Source organism: Scyliorhinus canicula, chromosome 11 (assembly GCF_902713615.1).
Source record: "Scyliorhinus canicula chromosome 11, sScyCan1.1, whole genome shotgun sequence".
Lineage (NCBI taxonomy): Eukaryota > Metazoa > Chordata > Chondrichthyes > Carcharhiniformes > Scyliorhinidae > Scyliorhinus > Scyliorhinus canicula.
In genome coordinates, this window is record NC_052156.1 from 161,322,020 (window position 1) to 161,342,871 (window position 20,852).

General features: G+C 41.1%; 1 protein-coding gene across 2 annotated transcripts in view; it reads right to left on the reverse strand.

Annotated features, from left to right (window-relative positions):
* Positions 1-20,852, reverse strand: part of taf3 (TAF3 RNA polymerase II, TATA box binding protein (TBP)-associated facto) — a 200,658-nt gene that overhangs the window by 36,908 nt on the left and 142,898 nt on the right. For both annotated transcript variants that reach the window (XM_038811879.1, XM_038811878.1), the window contains exon 4: positions 8,576-8,658. In XM_038811879.1, the coding sequence (XP_038667807.1) occupies positions 8,576-8,658 (83 nt within the window). The remainder of the gene's footprint in view (positions 1-8,575; positions 8,659-20,852) is intronic.

A 20,852-nucleotide genomic window follows, 5' to 3' on the forward strand; every position in this document is an offset into this window, starting at 1 on the left:
GAGATTCACATTGTATGGTACACACAATGTCTTTTTGGACTGACGTTCTCATCCTGTTAGTGAAAATACCACTTGTGTAGCAACTCACATTAACAGTGTGAAGCAGTTTCTTTAACCTGTTGTTCAAACTTTTGAGATACTTTACCATTACTGGGTAATTTTAGGTAGGCTGGGCAACTTTCAGGTCCGAAAGTGACAGCCTTTGGCCCAATTAGAGTTGGCTTGTCAACCAAGCAGCGCCCTTTTTTCCCTGTAGTATAAATTGTTGCGATTGTTTGAAATTTGGCATTCTTGCATTTGTCCTGATGACTGAGCTTACGCAACATGTCTCTCTCTTTTCAGCAATATTCTTTTTAAAAATAAATTTAATGTACCCAATTCATCTTTTCCAATTAAGGGGCAATTTAGCGTGGCCAATCCACCTATCCTGCATACCTTTGGGTTGTGGGGGCAAAACCCATGCAAACATGGGGAGAATGTGCAAACTCCACACGGAGAGTGACCCAGAGCCGGGATCAAACCTGGGATTTTCAGCAATACTCAAGTTCTATACTACCAAGCAACGAAATAGAATTATGAAAAAAAAACAAGTGGGACTGGAGAAAATTACAAATGATCGTAAAAATTGTTACAGTTCTCGAGTTTTCATTCTGGCTCAGTGCAGGCTTGCAATGAAAAAAATATTGACTTTTAGAAGAACTCAACTTGTACCTAGCAGGAGAAATTTGAATGTTATGTCATTAAATGCATATCAACGTGAAGAATCTGAAGACTGTATCTGGATTTGTAGAAGTAATACATGGCACATATAAGCCGCCTCTTCCCAATAGGTCACCTGTTAGTGAGAGTTAGGGGAAACAATCTGGAAGAGATGATATCCCACAATAAGGTAATTTCTTATGATGTCAGGGGCAAGTGCTGTTAAGGAATCTCTATGGGAACGTGGATATTATACAAGTAAGTAATTTACAAAATTAACTAATTGACAGTGTAAAGAAACACTGCAAAAATGTTACTGCATCATGTAAACATATCACTTGATGTGTATCGCAGACTCCACACTCCATTTGATTCTGGAATGCTTCAAGCTCTGACCTCATTCTGTTTGGCAAAACATAGGAACTAGGAGCAGGAGTGGGAGTGGGCAATTCAGCCCCTCGAGCCTGCTCCGCCATTCAATACAATCACAGCTGATCGCCTTTCAGCCTCAACGCACTTTCTTGCCCGTTCTCTATAACCCTTCAACCCATTACTAATTAAAAACCTTTCTATCTCCTCCTTAAATATACTCAATGTCCCAGCTTTCACTGCACTCTGGGTAGTGAATTCCACAGATTCACGACCCTTTGAGAGAAATAATTTCTCCTCATCTCGGTTTTAAACCCTTATCCTAAAAGTATGACCTCTCGTTCTAGATTGTCCCACAAGAGGAAGCATCTGCTCCACGTCTACTTTGTCAATACCTTTTTATCATCTTATCTACCTCTATTAGATTTCCTCTCATTCTTCTAAACTTGACAGAGTACAGGCCAAAATTTCTCAATCTCTCTTCTTAAGACAAAGCCCTCATCTCTGGAATTAATCTAGTGAACCTCCTCTAAACTGCCTCTAATGCAACTCCATCCCTCCTCAAATAAGGGGACAAAATCTGTACACAGTACTCCAGGTGCGGTCTCACCAATGCCTTGTACAGTTGCAACAGCACTTCCCTACGTTTTAACTATAAAGGCCAACATTTCATTTGCCTTCATTATTACCTGCTGTACCTGCACATTAGTTTTCTGTGATTCATGCACAAGAACACCAGGATCTCTCTGCACCGAAGCACTTTGAAGTTCCTCTCTATTTAGAGAATAAGTTGCCTTTCCATTTTTCTGACCAAAATGGATCACACACAGGGTCTAGTTATTTTGCATGAAGTCTTATAATGCAATGTGCAGCATTCAACAATAACAGAAAAAAATTTGTGATACAAAGAAAGGCAGGACAAGCTCCAGATCAGCTTGGAAAAGTATCCAATGAAATAAAATTAACAAATGCCATTAGTGTTCTGCATAGCATAATACAAGGTTGGTAAATCTGTCAACTAAATATTGATGTTTTTTTCCTGCAATGTGGCAGTAATTACTGAATCTATTATCATGGAACATTGGATTTAAAAAAATGATTTCATGTGATGAAGGCCTAACTGGCTAGGCCAGCAAATAATTGTCCAACCCTAATTGCCCTCGAGGAGGTGATTGGGAGATCCTTTATGAACTGCTGCAGTCCATGCGGGGCAGATACACCCACAGTGCAGTTAGAGAGGGAGTCCCAAGTAAAGGAACAGCAATATAGTTGCAAGTCAGGATGCTGTGTGGTTTGGAGGGGAATTTGTAGGTGGTGAACCCATCTGCTCTCCTCGACTTTCTATGTGGTAGAGGTCATGATTTGAAAGGTGAATTCGAAGGAGCCTTAGTGAGTTGCTGCAGTGCATCTTGCAGATGATACACACCCTGGCTGCCTTGTGACAGTGATGGTGCTTAAGGTGGCGGATGGGGTGCCAACCAATCGAGCTGCTTTGTCCGGGATGGTGTCACATTTCTTGAGTGTTGTTGTAGCTGCACTCATCTACCGTGGCAAGTGGAGAGTATTCCATTACACTCCTGCCTTGTGCCTAGTAGGTGGTGGATAGGCTTTGGAAAGTCAGGAGGTGAGTTACTCCCGACGGAATTCCCAGGCCTGCTCTTGCAGTCAAAGTATTTATATGGCTAGTCCAAATTCAGTTTCATGTCAATTGTACCCCCCCCCCCCCCCCCCCAGGATGTTGATTGCGGGGAATTCAGCAATGGTGATGCCATTGAATGTCAAAGGGAGAGGGTTGGATTCTCTCTTGGTGGAGATGGTCATTGTTTGGCACTTGTCACTCTTGGTGATATACATTGAAGTCTCTTGCCCACAGTACATTCTGTCACTGTTGTAATGTAGGGAAATGCAGCAGCAATTTGCAAACAACGATGTTCTACTTACATTGGTTGAAGGATACATATTTGCCAGAACATATGGAGAATGCCTTTGCTCTTCTTTGAAAGTTCCATGGGAATGTGGACATAAACTTGAGATGGTAAGTACGGCCTTGGTTTGATATTTCACCTAATAAATAGCACATCTGACAATACAGCACTCTCTCTGTACTGGAGTGAAGTATCAGCATGAATTATGATTCTGTTTTCCTCTGGAAACTGTGTGAGGTTGAACCTGCTGTTTGTAACCTCAGCATTCTACTTGACCTAAGGCTGAGCTTCTGACCTCATAACCTCTCCATCATAGAGACCGGCCATTTTTACTTCTGTCACAATACCCATTTCTGCCCCATTCGCCACTGATGGCTTCATGCATACTTTTGTTACCTCCAGACTTGAGTATTCCAATGTCCTCCCAGCTGGCTTCCCATAAACATTAATTCATGCAAAGCTCTGTTGTTTGTATCCTATCCGGCACAATTATTTACCAATTACCCCTGTGCTCACTGACCTATTATGCATCCTGGTTTCTCAAAATTTAAACAGATCCTCAGGTTTAAATCCTTTCGTGGCCTCACTCCCCCACCCCCCATCGCCATCCTTCAAAAACTGTGCATTCTTCCAACACCAACTCCTGTGCACCCTCACACATTTTCACACACTGCTGGCAGGCCCTGCCTTCTGGGCCCTTCACTCTGGAATTTTTTTTCTGAACACCTCTGTTTCTCCCTGTTCATTTAAATCCCTCCTTAGATCACCTTTTCAACAAGACTTTCATGTTTCACTGGCTCGGCGATGAATTTTTATCTGATTAAACTTCTGCAAAGAACCTTGGGAAGTATTTCTGCTTTAAAAACAGCACATAAAAGCAAGTGCATACAAATTTATTTTCTTAAAAAAAACAGGTTTGGCATTGTTAAAAGTTAAGCATAAGTGATTTCCCATCCCCTTCCCAATGAACTGGGACTGTCTATTTGAAACCCCAAAGTCGTTGTGAGGCATGACGCCTTTTTATTCTCTCAGCACCTGTCTAAAGAGAGTTTATAATAATGATCAAACAGTTAATTTTTATTCTTGACAATGTGTGGTTGATAGAAGACTTTACACAGACTGAAATTCACAATTTGTGCTCATCTTGTGCTCTGCCTATGTAGTCATGCTACATTCCAAGAAGTAATTACACAGGGGACAGGCTCCCCTGGAATGAAACCCATCATTTTCTGGCCTTGGGGTCAATCACTTAAGTACTACAATATACAACTGATCACTGTGTTTCATTCTCACACATCATTAGTGTCATTATAAAGTCAACCAAACTGTCTCAGGTCCCACCTTCAGTTCCGGGACAGGGGCCATATGCAAGTTTTTTTTATTTTCACCCACAAATACAGTCAACTGCTACTACTTCACGACACAAACATCCTAGGAATGTACAAGAGGAACACTGCACACTTGTCAGTGAAATACAAGGCAGCAACAGAACCTTCGGGGTTTGGATGACATTAATTCATAAAAGTAAAGCACAAACGATCTAGGTCTGTCATCTGAACCCCAAAGCTGGCCCACTGTCTCCGAATCAAGAAAACAGCATTGAAGTCAGTATAAAAATTATTTTTGTTTTCTGTCTTTTCATCTCTTCACTGTGTATGTTTTCATTTTCAACTTCCAGCATTTGTACTTTCTTGCATTTTTGCATGAATTGAGTACTGACATTCCCAGCCTGTTTCATATTGTTCTTAGCTTTCTCTCATTCTCACTAGGTCCTGCTCCCCTCCATCCTATTGTGCTCGGTCCACAGTCCTGTTAATCACTGATGGAAATTTAGCTGAACCTATTGCTCAAGCTTTTTGTTGGAGCAGTCACTTTTTAAAAATAAATTTAGAGTATCCAATTTTTTTTTCTAATTAAGGGGCAATTTAGCGTGGCCAATCCACCTACCCTGCACATCTTTGGGTTGTGGGGGTGAAATCCACGCAGACACGGGGAGAATATGCGAACTCCACACGGGCAGTGACCCAGGTGCCGGGATTGAAACTGGGTCTTCAGCGCCGGCTGCAGCAGTGCTAACCATTGCGCCACCGCGCTGCCCTGTAGGACCAGTCATTGAGTTATTTCCTCAATGACACAGCCTGAACTTGGTTACGTATTATTACTTCACAAGGGTTTTCTGTCTCTTGTACAGCAAATATTGCTATTGAAAGTTTTACTGAGCAATTTACAGATTTGGGCAATCTCAGAATATACCAGTCGCGCTAAACAACCAAATTAAAATGACTGGACAGCAGAAATATCATTTCTTTCTTTGGGGATTCTCAAGGTCATTCCTCACACTCAATAGGCACTGGCACTATAACCAAGCTTTTCTAATTGGTTCTTTTACTGTACTCTTTGTTTTATCATGCCAATTTCTTCACTTTGAAATCACACACATTTGATTAATTTATACAGTGGATTCAGCCTCTCGTGATCGTGAGGTTATCAGGACAACTGCTGTTTTCGACAGCCTATTTAGATTAACCCTGTTTGGTTTTACTGACCAGCCTTTTTATACTGGGAAGGTAGTGGGATCAGTTTCAGTAGCATTGGGAATTTATGTCGTTGATCGGCAAGAGCTGATGCATACACCAAACAAAACACCTTTTGAGTACAGAGAACAAAATAAAGCCTGCAAAATAAAATTTTTAAAACTATAGTGGGAAAAGAATGCCTCAAAGTAAAATTTAAACAGGAAGGCAATTCAGCACCATCTGGATGCAAATTCAGATTTAACAAATCTGGCTGCAGAAACCTTTGGGCAAATATTGAAGTTGATTATTGTAATCAGGTTCCATTATATTCTAACTTGAAACCTACATCATTTGCCATTTGGAATTCAAATGATTTTAAATTATCCACTATTTTATAAAATCATGAACTTATACAGCTGTGATGATTCATGACTCTTTACTGTTCTCGTATGTTTTCATAAAGCTTCCACAGTTGTTTTGGAAGATAGTATTGAAAATTACATATGACCACAATTATGGGAAAGCATTTCCATATCTCTTCCAGTGTTTGACAAAATAAAGGAATGACCATGTACACAAGACAGCTTGTAGGCATGTTCGTAGTGTCGGCATGCGGCTTTTTCCCCCCCTCTTTGCTAAATGAAAGAATGTGCCGTGAAAGTTAACTGTATCCTCAGTGCTTGGAATACCTTTGATGGGCCAATTGTAGAACTGCAGAGAGTATCACGTGTCATAACACAGGTCTTCCAGCACCAGAGTTATTTTTGATCATGAATACTAGTTCAGAATATTACTTCTCTACACCTCTAGTATCTTAGGTATTCATTAGCTATGATAATTTTGTGGACGTTAAGGCTTAGTTTTGCTGAAACTAGTTAAAATACACTTGTGTTTTGCACATCATTAGGTTATTCAAGGGGGTTAATTGGGTCAGTTGGTTAGATGATTAGCATGTGGATCAAATAAACCCCAACAGCACAGGGTTCAATCCATGTTCCAGCTGAGGTAGACTCATGGCCTGCCTCCTTGACCTCTCCATAGTGAACAAAAATATCACTGCACTTTGCTGTGGTTTGGTGAATAATTGCCAAGGACCCACCTTCAGCAGAGAGTTGAAGAAGAAAGTGGTTATTCAAATGGTGACTCCATCACGACAGAGCTTGGCCCAGTCCTTACCCAAATTTCATACACCCAGCAAGTAATTTTAACAACATTTAAATCAGCTGAGCTGAGGTTAGTTGTGGCATCTTTACTATCCCCCCGGCTGGGATTGGCTAACTTAATGTGGATCTGTGGTCAACTTCGTTTGACTGTATGTTTCAGAGGATAAAATCAGAGTTATTGCTGACATCCAGAAATATATTACAATAATATATGAAGAGGATAAATACCTAACAGAATTATTATATAATCCTGAATGCTTTAAATGCATTCCAGAATCCTCCCTTGTTCCAATAGCTTATGCTTTCAAATCATAGCAGAGATAGCCTCACCTTATCATGAAGCGATGAATTGATCTCGAAACTTGCAGAATACTGAGAGGCCTACATTCAGTGGATGTGGAGAGGGTGTTTCTACTAGTAGGATAAACTAGAACCCGAGGACACAGCCTCAGACTAAAGGGACGATCCTTCAAAATATAGATGAGGAGGAATTTCTTCAACCAGAGGTAGTGAATCTGTGGAACTCACTGCCACAGAAGATTGTGGAAGCCAAGGCACTGAGTGTCTTTAAGACAGTGATAGATAGGTTCTCGATTAATAAGGGGATCAGGGGTTATGGGGTGAAGGCAGGAGAATGGGGATGAAAAATATATTAGTTATGATTGAATGGCGGAGCAGACTTGATGGGCCGAAAGGCCTAATTCTGCTCTTATGTCTTATGGTCATTTTATGCCTCTACTTTTATTCATGAAGTCACTGAAATAAAGCCTTATGAAGTCACTTTAGAAGGTCTTTTAAAGAAGAGTCAGTTCCAGGTTGCCTGTACAGTGCTTATAAATAATTAAGACATTAGGATAACAAAACCTTTTCTTTACTATGGTAAACAGATGTTGCAAATTTTTACACATGATTCCAATGCTTAAATGTCCATTAAGTCCATATACTACAATTTTAATATTAGAAGCATATCATGAAGCTCGCAGATAGTGGTGAAAATAGCTGTTCCTTGAACAGATCTTGCTCATCCACATAAAAGTCTCCCTTTTAACTCCACGCACCACTCTACCACTTAAGATGCTATAATTGGCCTGGCTAAAAAAAAATTAAGACAAGTAATGAAAGTACACTGCATGTGCACAACCGGCCTACAGAAGTGAATCGGAAATTTCGACACATACAGGGCTCTCCAATCCCGCGGCAGTGTCCACGGCGCCGTAAACGCCGTTGCATTTTACGACGGCGTGAACGGGCCGCTCCGACGTCTAATTCTGGCCCCTTCAGGGGGCCAGCACGGCGTGGAAGCGGTTTGCGCTGCTCCAGCTGCACATCCCGGCACGAACTGGGCGCCGCAAGATCCGCGCATGCGCAGTTGCGCCTGTGCCAACGAGGACATGAGTAGTGGCGCCGCCGCCAACGCGCCGGCCCCAATGCAACATGGCGCAAGGCTACAGGGGCTGGCGCGTAGGAAAGGAGGCCCCCAGCCACAGAGGCCGGCCTGCCGATCGGTGGGTCCCGATCGCGGGCCAGGCCACATCGGAGGCCCCCCCCGGGGTCAGATAATCACGTGCCGGCATGGCCCGTTCGCGGGGATTCTCCGGCCCGGCGCGGGGCTGGGAGAATCCCGCCCACAATCTTTGCTATGGTAGATTTTGTTTCTCGTTAAATTATAACTTATTCATTCAATACTTCGCTTTCCCATTATTGACAAAATTACTAAGTCCAGTATCAAATTATCTATATTGAAGATGATAATCCTATAAATTTGGAAAGGAAAATGAAGAATTAAGCCCATCAAATTTAACAACAGAAAACAAATACCATTTTTCCATGAAATGGCGCTGGTCTTTATCTTAATGTAAACAACATTACCACTCTAAATATTTTTTAAAGATAAAGTACTCACATCTTGTCCTGGCCAGCACCGACCCTCAGGGTTAGTCTTGGAATAACAGGGGAAGGAGCTGGTAAAATGACTTCAGTTTTTACCTGGGACAGAAATACAGTCTTAAGTATTGTATTACAAATTGATATATTGCAAACTGTTTGCAATTCGCATATATGCACTTTGATAAAGCCGAAGCAAATTCATTTTATCAATAAAACTTAAATAATTTGATGTTGAAAAAAGACCAGCTAAAATGTATTTGCCTCGCATTGTTGTAACTCAGTAGCTGCATTGTGACTCCAGTGTTGCATCAAATGTAAATGGGTGTAAGTGCCTATTCTATAATGATGGTTGTTTTGAACAATGGCCAAAAAGCTCATTGCTAGCCATCTGCAGCCATTAAATTGATTGGAAGGCTTTGAAGTAGAAGTGGGTGGTTGAATTGGGCAAAGGGTAATAAATCCGGGCCTACAATTTAACTTTAGGTGAATATTTATCCTTAATTTTAAAGTTATATTCTTCCATCTTTTAGGTCTCCATCACTGTCAAAAAACCTTAAAAGCAAGAAATTTGCTTCTTAGCTCTGAGGTAACGTCATCATCCATCTTTAATTTCTTTCCTTGATGGCCAAGCTGAGACTAAAAATTCATCACAACATGGTGTAGCACTGTAGTATTACAATATATGGATCACTGGGAACCCTCCGAAGCATCTTAATTCTGAAGTTTATATATATATTCTTTTAGGATATGGGCAATAACTTGTTCATCCTCAGCTTCCCAGGGAAAGTAATGGTGTAGGGGTAATCCTTTTGACCACTGCAGCCCTTGATTAAATTCTCCAATAAGTGGATTACCGGGGTAAAAATGTCAATAATTGAAACTGAGTAGGGATTATTCCTCAGCAATAATCTCATCGAAGGGTTTAAATGACGAGGCAAATCAGAAGAGTGAAGATGAGCAATTTAGAACTGCCATTTGAATCCTGGACTAGTATGCAGGTTGTGAGGGTTATTTTACAACATCTCCAGTTTGTTTCTGCTACTGACAGGTGCTATGCAAGGCAATTATGGCCAATTCACTCTAAACTAGATTTTCTTCCTATTCACAGTTAATCAGCGGAAAATCTAGGCAACCGTGGAATTTCTTTGATGTGTGATGCCATCCACACAGGATTAATGAAGATGATATACTGCAAATTTACTTAGAATATTCAGAATAAGCATATTCCTGCTGTAAGGAAAAATTCTAAAGAGGGGGGGGGGGCACCATCTGCAGTCAACTAAAGAAGGCAAGGAAAACACCAAATTTAAGGAAAAAAACAAAATCCTACACAAAGATTAGAATTAGAACAGTACAGCACAGAACAGGCCCTTCGGCCCTCGATGTTGTGCCGAGCAATGATCACCCTACTCAAGCCCACGTATACCTATCCCAGTAACCCAACAACCCCCATTAACCTTATTTTTTAGGACACTAAGGGCAATTTAGCCTGGCCAATCCACCTAACCCTGATGTGTCAGGAGAGATGACTGGTCAGAATATAAAGAACAGCGAATGACTAGAAGGATAATGAGGAGAAAGAAATTAGGATACGAGGGCAAGCTAGCTAGGAATATAAAAACATTTAGCAAGAGTTTCTACAGGTATTTAAACAGGAAAAGATTAAGTAATAAGTGAGTGTTGGTCCTCTGGAGTGTGAGAATGAGGAGTTAATAGTAGTTAATAATGAAATGGTGGATGAAATGAGCAGATATTTGCTTCTGTCTTCACTATAGAGGATGCAAGAAACATTCAGTAATAGCTATAAATCAGGAGGTGGAAGAGAGAGAGGAACGTGGTGAAATTGCAATCACTAGGGAAGCAGTACCGAGCAAACTGATGGTGTTATGGGTGACAAGTCTCCAGGTCCTGATGGATTTCATCTCAGGATCTTAAAAGAGGGGGTTAATGAGATTGTGTTAATTTGCCAAAACTCTGACTGGGAAGTACCAAATGTAACCCCTCTATTGAAGGAGGGTGGGTGGGTGGCAGAAAACAGGAAACTATAGCAGTTAGCTTCACATCTGCCATGGGGAAGGTGTTAGAATCGACCATTAAAGAAGTTATAGCTGGGCATGTAGACAAGCTCAAGGTGATTAGGAAAAGTCAGCATGGTTTTATGAAAGGGTAATCACATTTAACCAATTTATGAGAGTTCTTTGAAGGAGTAACGTGTGCTGAGGATAGATGGGAATCTATAGACATAATGTACTTGGATTTCCAGAAAGGATTTGATAAGATGCCGCATCAAAGTTTATTGCAAGAAATAAAAGCTGATGGTGTCTCAGCCTGGATTGAAGATTGGCTGGCTAGCAGGAACAGAAAGTATGCATAAAGAAGTTATTGCCTGGTAAACAGCATGTCCCGCAGGGGTCTGTGCTGGAGCCTCAACTTTCTATAATTTACATCAATATCTTAGATGAGGGAAGCAAAGGCATGATAGCTAAATGTGTAGATGACACAAAGATAGGTACGAAAGTATGTTGTGAAGACATACAGAGTTTGCAGATGGATATAGGTAGGTTGAGCAAGTGAGCAGAAACCTGGTAGTTGGAGTATATTGTGGGAAAGTGTGAAGTTGTTCACTTTGAAAGGAAGAATAAAAAAGCAGTATTATTTAAATGGGGACTAACTGCAGAATGTCAAAATGCAGAGGGATTTTGATGTTCTCATGCATGAGTCACAAAAAGTTAGTATGCAGCTGCAGCATGTATTCAAGAAGGCTAATGGAACGTTATCCTTTAATATGAGAAGAATTGAACATAAAAGTAAGAATTTTATGCTTCAGTTATACAGGGCACTGATCAGACTGCATCTCAAATACTGTGTGCAGTTTTGGTTTCCTTATTTAAGGAAGTTTATAAATGCATTGGAGGTGGTTCAGAGAAGGTTTGCTAGATTGATACATGGAATGAGCAGGTTGTCTTAGGGGTTAGGTTAGAAAAGCTGAACTTGTTTCTACTACATGTCAGAAAGTGAAGAGTGACTTGGGATCTTCAGTGGTATTGACAAAGTGGATATGGAAAGGATGCTTCCTCTTGTGCATGACTGCAGAACTAGAGGGCACTGTTTTAAAAATTAGGGGCACCCTTTTAGGACAGAGATTAGAAGGTTGTGCAGAGAATGACTAGAAAGATAATGAGGAGAAAGAAATTAGGATACGAGGGCAAGCTAGCTAGGAATATAAAAACAGGTAGCAAGAGTTTCCACAGGTATTTAAATAGGAAAAGATTAAGTAATAAGTGAGTGTTGGTCCGCTAGAGTGTGAGAATGAGGAGAATGACTAGAAGGATAATCAGGAGAAAGAAATTAGGATAGGAGGGTTTGGATCTCTGCCTCAGAAGGCAGTGGAAGTGGAAGTGAGTGAGGGCGCTGAATATTTTTAAGGCGGGGTCGATTAATTCCCTTGCTTAACAAGAATCTATGGTTATCCAGGGATATGGGGATTGTGGAACTCAACACAAACAGATTAATCATGATCTTAGCGAATGGCAGAGCAGGCTCGAGGGCTGAATGGCCTTCTTCTGCTCCTATTTCGTATGCTCATAAGAATTCCCATTTAGTATGCATGCCAAATTATATTGTCTTCTTAACTGGCTACGATGCAGTATTGTATTTGATGAGTTCAGATGTCATACTGCAAGAGTGAATGGTACCATAACACAGTGGTTAGCACTGTTGCTTCACAGCACCAGGGTCCCAGGTTCGATTCCCGGTTTGGGTCACTGTCTGTGCGGAGTCTGCAAGTTTTCCCCGTGTCTGCGTGGGTTTCCTCCGGGTGCTCTGGTTTCCTCCCACAAGTCCCGAAAGACGTGTTGTTAGGTGAATTGGACATTCTGAATTCTCCCTCAGTGTGCCCGAACAGGCGCCGGAGTGTGGCGACTAGGGGCTTTTCACAGTAACTTCATTGCAATGTTAATGTAAGTCTACTTGCGACACTAATAAAAAAGATTATTAAAGTTCAAGTGATTTGTTCGTTACCTGAACCCCAGCACTAGATAATCTGCAATTTTCTAAGACAGCTGCTTGTATGGCAGAATCATCCTTCATGCCTCAGCGGAGAGCAAACCCAATAAACAACGGGGAGAACTACAAGTGCGACATTGGGTTTAAGAAGTTTTAAGGATCATAATATTGACATTGCTTACTGAGATCCCCTGTTAGAATAGCTTTATGGGTGGTCCAAAGTGACCTATTTAAGGCTTGTTCTAAGTGTAGTTAAATATGATTTCAAGGATGTTTATCTGCTGTTGACTATTTCTTTCAAGCCAAACAGTTGCAATTTAAAAAAATCCAGTTGGTATTTTGACAAGCCTGATTAGAGAAACATGTTCCTGAAGTCTGAACAAAACTGACGCCCTATTATGTAAAAATATTAGGCCCTCTCTGATTTTTAAATAAATTTAAAGTACCCAATTCATTGTTCCCAATTAAGGGGCAATTTAGTGTGGTCAATCCACCTACCCTCCACATCTTTGGGTTGTGGGGGCGAAACCCATGCAAACACGGGGAGAATGTGCAAACTCCACACGGACAGTGACCCATGATCGGGATCTAACCCGAGTCCTCGGCGCCGTGAGGCAGCTGTGCTAACCACTGCGCCACCGTGCTGCCCCAGGCCCTCACGATATTTTATATCGACATTGTGAAGTAGCGGAAGCAGAGGATTAGGGCGGGGCGCAATCAAAGTATATAAGTTTCTTGAGAATGATAAAATTCTGAAACTAGCTCACTGAGGAATTTAGATATAATCTTGGGCATTTTATAAACTGAAAAAAAGTGAAAAACCAAGCCCCATGGTGCTGAATGTTACAAAGGATGAAAACAATAAAAGAAATTACGTCTTTCAGGCAGTGGCAAATCCAAGCTTCAGTTTGAAAAACCTGAAATCTTTTGGGAGAAAGAGAGGTAAACAGGAGTTCGAAACTTTGACGTTTTGCTGTTGTTTGGAGAGTCGGGGATTCTATGACAAGTCTGGATTTTGAGAACAGAATGGATGTAAGGAGGAGGAAGGGTTTATAGGATTTTCATTTTGGGACTGGAAAATTCAGAAGGGAAGGCAATCCTGTTGAGATTGCCTGGACTACAGTAACCTGTCTTTCTGCCAAATGAAGCACAGTTGACTGCTCAAAATCTGTTGTTTACTAACTCCTTGGAAGCTGAGACAATCAAAAGTAAATGGGAGTCCATTTAAAGGTCCTCCCGAATTTGACCTTCCAAATGATAAAGAAAGATTTGTGATTAGGCGATATGCCCACAATCTACAAAATGCCCCCCCCAAACCATGGTTTCCTGAAGAACCTGATGGAAAGTCTTGGATCAGCCAGTTAAGTAACACTTCAGAAAGGCTACAAAAAAAATGACAACCTGTCAGGAGATTCTTCATCATTAGGGAGTCAAGCCCACCTCAGCTATTAGTGGTTTCACAATGCTATGATTTTTAACTGAGCCATAGGGACAGAAAATTTAAATTTTAGTTTGTGCAGAATGTCCTCAGGTCAGAGCAGAAAACCAGTTGGTCCTGATCTTTATTTTGTGGCCCATGCTGAGGATCAGTAGCATGGAAACTGCAACGAGAACAGGATCAGCCGTATCAATCCCCTCCCTCTCATGCATGATCAAACGACCTGTTAGCCTAGGCTACCACATAACGAAAGACCACTTGTGCAAGGCAACAGGGGGCTGCCATTAGCTGGGAATCCATTCTCGTAACAAGTCACAATTTTTGGGGAAATTTGGTGATGAAAAGGAAAGGTTGGGCACCCGGTAATGAAGCTGCCATGGAGGCCAAAACAGAAGATGTTTGGATGCCAACTTATGTGGAATAAGACAGGGGTTTTTCAGGAAAGGGCCAGCCTCTGTGAAAGAGTGATATTAGTGAGAAGGAATTAAGGATTGTTACATTTGTCTGTCTGTTCAGAAAAGTGTAAATAAATATCTTTTAGCAAACAAGCAAGATTAGGTTTGCTTGCTAGATTCAGTGGCTCATTACTGACAGTAAGTCAGGTCAATGATCCAGTATATCGTTATCTATACTGAAAGAGAGAAATTTGTGAACAGAGCCGCATTTACTAATGAAATATTGACAGAACCAATGAGCATCGAAGAGATGTTTTGTTTGCCGAGTTGTTACAAAAAAACAATGACCCAAGATGATCTTAAATTAATATACTCCAATACAGGCAACCTTCAGAAATCTTTCATGGGAGATGCTGAAGTTAAGAGAAATTAATGTGCTTTGTGCCGGAGAGGCATTCACTAATAGGCAGTGATTTTTATACAGCTACCTAGAGACGTTAATAATCAGTGAGTAACCCAGGTGCTATGTTCTGGATATCTCCGGGGACCGGTTTAGTGTTTAGCTCAGTTGACTGGACAAATGGTTTGGATTTGGATTTTTGTTTATTGTCACGTGTACCGAGGCACAGTGAAAAGTATTTTTCTGCGAGCAGCTCAACAGATCATTAAATACATGAAAAGAAAAGGAAATAAAAGAAAATACATAATAGGGCAACACAAGGTGATAATCGCTTATTGTCACAAGTCGGCTTCAATGAATTTGCTGTGAAAAGCCCCTAGTCATACGCATTCCGGCACCTGTTTCAGGAGGCCGGTATGCCAGCGATTTAGCCCCACAATGTAACTACATAAACACCGGCATCGGGTGAAGCGTACAGAGGTGTAGTGTTAATGAGGTCAGTCCATAAGAGGGTCGTTTAGGAGTCTGGTAACAGCGGGGAAGAAGCTGTTTTTGAGTCTGATCGTGCGTGTTCTCAGACTTTTGTATCTTCTGCCGGATGGAAGAAGTTGGAAGAGTGAGTCAGCCGGGTGGGAGGGGTCTTTGATAATGCTGCCCGCTTTCCCCAGGCAGTGGGAGATGTAGATGGAGTCAATGGATGGGAGGCAGGTTCATATGATGGACTGGGCTGGGCTGTGTTCACTACTCTCTGAAGTTTCTTGCGGTCTTGGGTCGAGCAGTTGCCATACTAGGCTGTGATGCCGCCAGATAGTGATGCAGTTTGTGATGCAGAGCGGGGCCAGCAGTGCGGGTTCAATTTCCGTACTGGCTGAGGTTAGTCATAAACCCCTCGCCTGAGGTGTGGTGATCCTCAGGTTAAATCATTGCCAGTCAGCTCTCCCCTCAAAATGGGGAGCAGCCAATGGTTATCTGGGACTGTGGCGACGTTACTTCATATTCTGGATTGACGTAGCCATGATCTTCTAAAATTATAGACAGGCCTGAGGGGCCGAAGGGCTACTCCCGCTTCTAATTCTAATGTTGCATGTATACATTCTTGTCAAAACATGAAAGCTGCAACTTGATTAAACACATTTCTGCTATTGCTTAGAATTGGGAGGTACCAACTTCTGAAATACTCATGCGTTTGATATGGAAGTCTGTGAAAGAAGACCTAGGATAAATATGAGTGTGTGTGTTTGGGAAGGGGCGTGGGAAGGGAGGGAGACACAGTCCATCTGTTCCTCACAGGTAGAGAACAGGGTTACATGTACCATTAGGCGAGACTGAATGATTGGTGTATTTTTTTATGTCTTGCAAACACGATCAGATTAACAAGTTGAAAATATTTTAGTGGGAGAAGGAAGATGCTACTCTCACAATTTACATTATTGAATTTTCTTAAATTAAGGGTAAGATAGCTGGGCTGTGAGAAAAATTGTGACATTTCTCTTGATGCCAAGTATCTATACAATAGGGTCTCACAAGGGATCTGTTTTGGACATAGAATATTATCTCATAGAATACTCTTTTTGTTTATACTCTTTTTGCTGGGAAAAAGTAGAATTTACTACCCTCAATTTACAGTTAGATAACTGTCAAAGTAAATAGCAAAATAGTTTGCAACACATCTGGCCGAAATCCTGGCAAATTGCTCACAAAAGGTAGGAATATTATTATTATTTTTTTAAAATAAATTTAGATTACCCAATTATTTTTTCCAATTAAGGGGCAATTTAGCGTGGCCAATCCACCTACTCTGCACATTTTTTTTTGGGGTTGTGGGGGCGAAACGCACGCAGACACGGGGAGAATGTGCAAACTCCACACGGACAGTGACCCAGAGCCGGGATCGAACCTGGGACCTCGGCGCCGTGAGGCGGTTGTGCTAACCACTAGGCCACCGTGCTGCCCAGGTAGGAATATTATAAAAGGTAATGCAATGACAAAGTATATATTTTACTGGAACCAATCATGGCATTAGATGCGCCCAACAGAATTTAACATAAAAGCGAATTGCTAACATTCCAGAGCATCAAGAAAGCAATACCTGAACTACTGTCTCAGGAGTGTATGTCATGGATCAAAGGCTACGTTTGCAAACATTGCAACAGAAATTGATTAGTTAAATTGGATTTTAAGGATTTGCAATATTTTAGACATTCTGGAATGTAGCCAAACTCTCTCACAGCTACAGGAAATATTATACGATAACTTTTTGTTCTACCTAAAGGCTAACAATTTTATAAGTGAGGTGGAACAGTGGAGGGAAAGAGAGAAAAAGAAAACCAACATTAAATTCTTAGGAAAAAACCCACACTCATATTCTTCAGCTTTTACAACTAGTGTCTGTTAGGACTTCAGGAAAGTGATTATGCAATATTTTAATTACACCACAATTTCATTCAGAAAGCACAAATGGCAACACCCTTAAATGTGGTCTGCTTGTGGGGTAATTGGGTGCTGGCCTGAAATCACCATGCATCCCACTGATGTTGAACATTGCAGAAACCCTGCTTACTGTATCTGGGAAGAAAAAAGGATTTCAATTCCATCAGTTGCCAAGCTGAATTTAAGTCTACTCATTTCGATTATCTTACTTGAAAGTAGATGGCGCAATGGCCATAGGGATAAAGAACTTTTCAAAAAGCAGAAATCCTAACTTGTCCTCTTTATTTGATCTTAACCCAGTAAGAGGTCTTACAACACCAGGTTAAAGTCCAACAGGCTTGTTTCTAACACTCGCTTTCGGAGCACTGCTCCTTCCTCAGATTCACCTGAGGAAGGAGCAGTGCTCCGAAAGCTCGTGTTTGAAACAAGCCTGTTGGACTTTAACCTGGTGTTGTAAGACTTCTTACTATGCTCACCCCAGTCCAACGCCGGCATCTCCACATCATGATCTTAACCCTGGCATTGAACATGTCTCTCTCCAGAAATGCATTTAGTTGTCTCTAAAATTATGTCTTTCAATTGTAACTGGTTCCAACTCTATTTTCTGTGAAATGTTTAAGGTACAATTGCCTACTTTTTGAATTTTTCAATCCTTTGAGCATTGACAATTTCTCTGAATCAGCTTCGTTAACACACTACTCAAAATTCTGAAAACTTCTGAGAACACAAACAAAGTGCTCAACCTTTTCTCAGAATTCACATCCCTGAACATAGGAACATAGAAGCAGAAGTAGATAATTCAATTCAGCCCCTCGAGCCTGCTCTGCGATTCAATCAGATCATAGCTGATCTTTTCCTGGTCTCAAATGCATCTCCTTACCCATTCCCCATATCCCTTTAACCCATTTTTAAAATCAGAAACCATTTAATGACTCAGACTCCATCGATAACAAGTTCCACAAATTCACCACCCTCTGCAAGAAGTAGTTCCTCCTCATCTCAGTTCAAAATCTACCGCCTCCCAACCTATATTTGCGACCTCTCGTTCTAGATTGCCCTACAAGGGGGAATATTTGGTCTACATTTACTTTATCAATCTCTTTTATTATTTTATATATCCCGATCAGATCCCCTCTCATCCTTCTAAACTCCAGTGAGTATAAGCCCCGAGACACAAATCATTTTATCTTTTCCCCCTGCCCCATGGTTAAAAATTATTTTTCCTGGTTAGCACTGCTGCCTCATGGTGCCGAGGTCCCAGGTTCGATCCCGGCTTTGGGTCACTGTCTGTGTGGAGTTTGCACATTCTCCCCGTGTTTGCGTGGGTTTCAGCCCACAACCACAACCCAAACATGTGCCGGATAGGTCGATTGGCAACACTAAATTGCCCCTTAATTGGAAAAAATGAATTGGGTACTCCAAAACTGAAAACAAAAATTTTTTTTTTCCTACGGCACGATGAGGCATTATTGTGACCAGCACTTCATATTGGAGTCATCACTTTTGACTGTCTATTGTTCCACTGATACAGCTTGTATTTGCTCCTTTGTTGCGGCCATGTGTTTTAATCCCAAAATTTCAAAAGGTTACATAACTAGTTAATTCAAAACATGTTGCTTATTTTCAATTTGTAAATTAATTGGTCACTATTTGTCTATCTGGATTTGCCTCAACTGTTCCAGCACATCATCGATCTAAGTTCTTCCAGATGGTCGCACTGCTTCCAACTTTCACCTGAAAACTTGTTTTTTAATATTCTATTCCAACTTCTTGGTCCAAGAACAAGTGCAAAGACTTACCACCTACAGGGTTCTACAACTGCCACTGTTTAGCGGGAAATGTTTACTCTTTGACTACCCTGTCTTTAAAAAGATTCCAGTGTTGCAGTAACCAATGAATTTCACTTCTCCTCCATTATGAATTTTTGAAGAACCTAAATCAATTAAGCATGAATTTATGCATTATAGGGGGCACAGTTTTAAAGGGGTCTCCAATTTAGGATAGAGAGGAGGAATGTCTTCTCGACGTGCGTGACCCACCTCTGTGGATGGAGGTCCTGAGACAACCGAGACTCAGAGAATTGGGCCCGCGGCTCGACTGGGTTCATCGGCACGGGTAGTATTAAGAATTTTGGGATTACTGTAGTTGGGATAATTTAAGAGGTTTTACTGCATTTGATAATAAATTTGTATTAAGAATTTTGGGATTGTTGTAGTTTGGATAATTTAAGAGGTTTTACTGTGTTTGATAATAAATTTGGTTGATTGGAAACTTGTATTTCTCCTTTGTTTGTCTCGCAAATAAGGGCACCTGGGTAACAACAAACTGGGCGAAGTGTCTGAAGTTTTACACAGACCATTGATAGAAATATACGTGCTGACATACTGCAGGGCACTACTGATTTTAAATGCCTGCGAATAGAAACAAGTTTGTACATCTGAGAAAAAAGACAACTTCACAAGAAGCCAAATTTAATAAGTGGACTAGCATACAAAATTGGGCTGGTGACAGGGTTTAAAGCAAGATAGTGAAGGGCCACTAATATAAGGCTCTTTTGTGGAGTACTAGAAATACATTGCCAGTGGATTTGTTCACAGTCTTATGTGTAAGCACCATTCTTTTCACCTGGATAAATAATACCAGTCACATAAGCCCCCTTTTGGAGTGTGTTGCATTTTTCTGTTAATCTTCTGGGATTTAGATTCTTTTTACTACATACCTCAAGGCACAAACTGATAATGCTCTGTTGCTCTACATTTCTTCTAGGACACCCGTGAAGCGGCATCACAAAGTGAAAGTGTTAGAGTGGGTCTCTGAAAAATTCATTTTTCAAATCCTGTCTTGCAGCAAAAAAAAACAACTTCAAAGCTTATCTAAGCAGATTAATCTAAATTACAATAGTATCTGGGAACATCTGATGTCTTCTGGCTTCATGATTTTCTTTACTACATATAGGCAGTAGGAAGAAAAACCTCTGAGCTGTGGTATGAAGTTCAGCAAAGGCCTAATTCACAATCCAAACTTAAGAGTAGTACATGAAACAGTTTAGGCATTCATGAAATTGCAAATATATTTTAAATCATCTCTTTGTACCAACCCTTTTATTATGTTTCTGTACTGTAAACCTGCTCTAATACCCAGCTTTAAAATGCATGAACGGCTGGAACTATTTCCTTGATGAAAACAACGAGATACAAATCCAGTCAATAAATAGCTAACCTCAGAGATTTTGTGAAACACAAGCTGGAAGTCTGGTTCTGGTGCCACAGAAGGCCACTGGAATTTAGAAATTCAGACTTTTGTACCTGCACGAAAGTTGGTTTTTCACACTAGGTCTTTAAAAAAAAGATTAATCAGAACTAAAGTCAACAGGGGCAGCACGGTGATGCAGTGGTTAGCACTGCTGCCTCACGGTGCCAAGGTCCCAGGTCCGATCCCGATCGTGGGTCACTGTCCGTGTGAAGTTTGTACATTCTCCCCGTGTTTGCGTGGGTTTCACCCCCACAACCCAAAGATGTGCCGGGTAGGTGGTTTGGCAACGCTAAATTGCCCCTTAATTGGAAAAAATGAATTGGGTATTCTAAATTTATTTTTAAAAATAACTAAAGTCACCAACCTTGCAGCA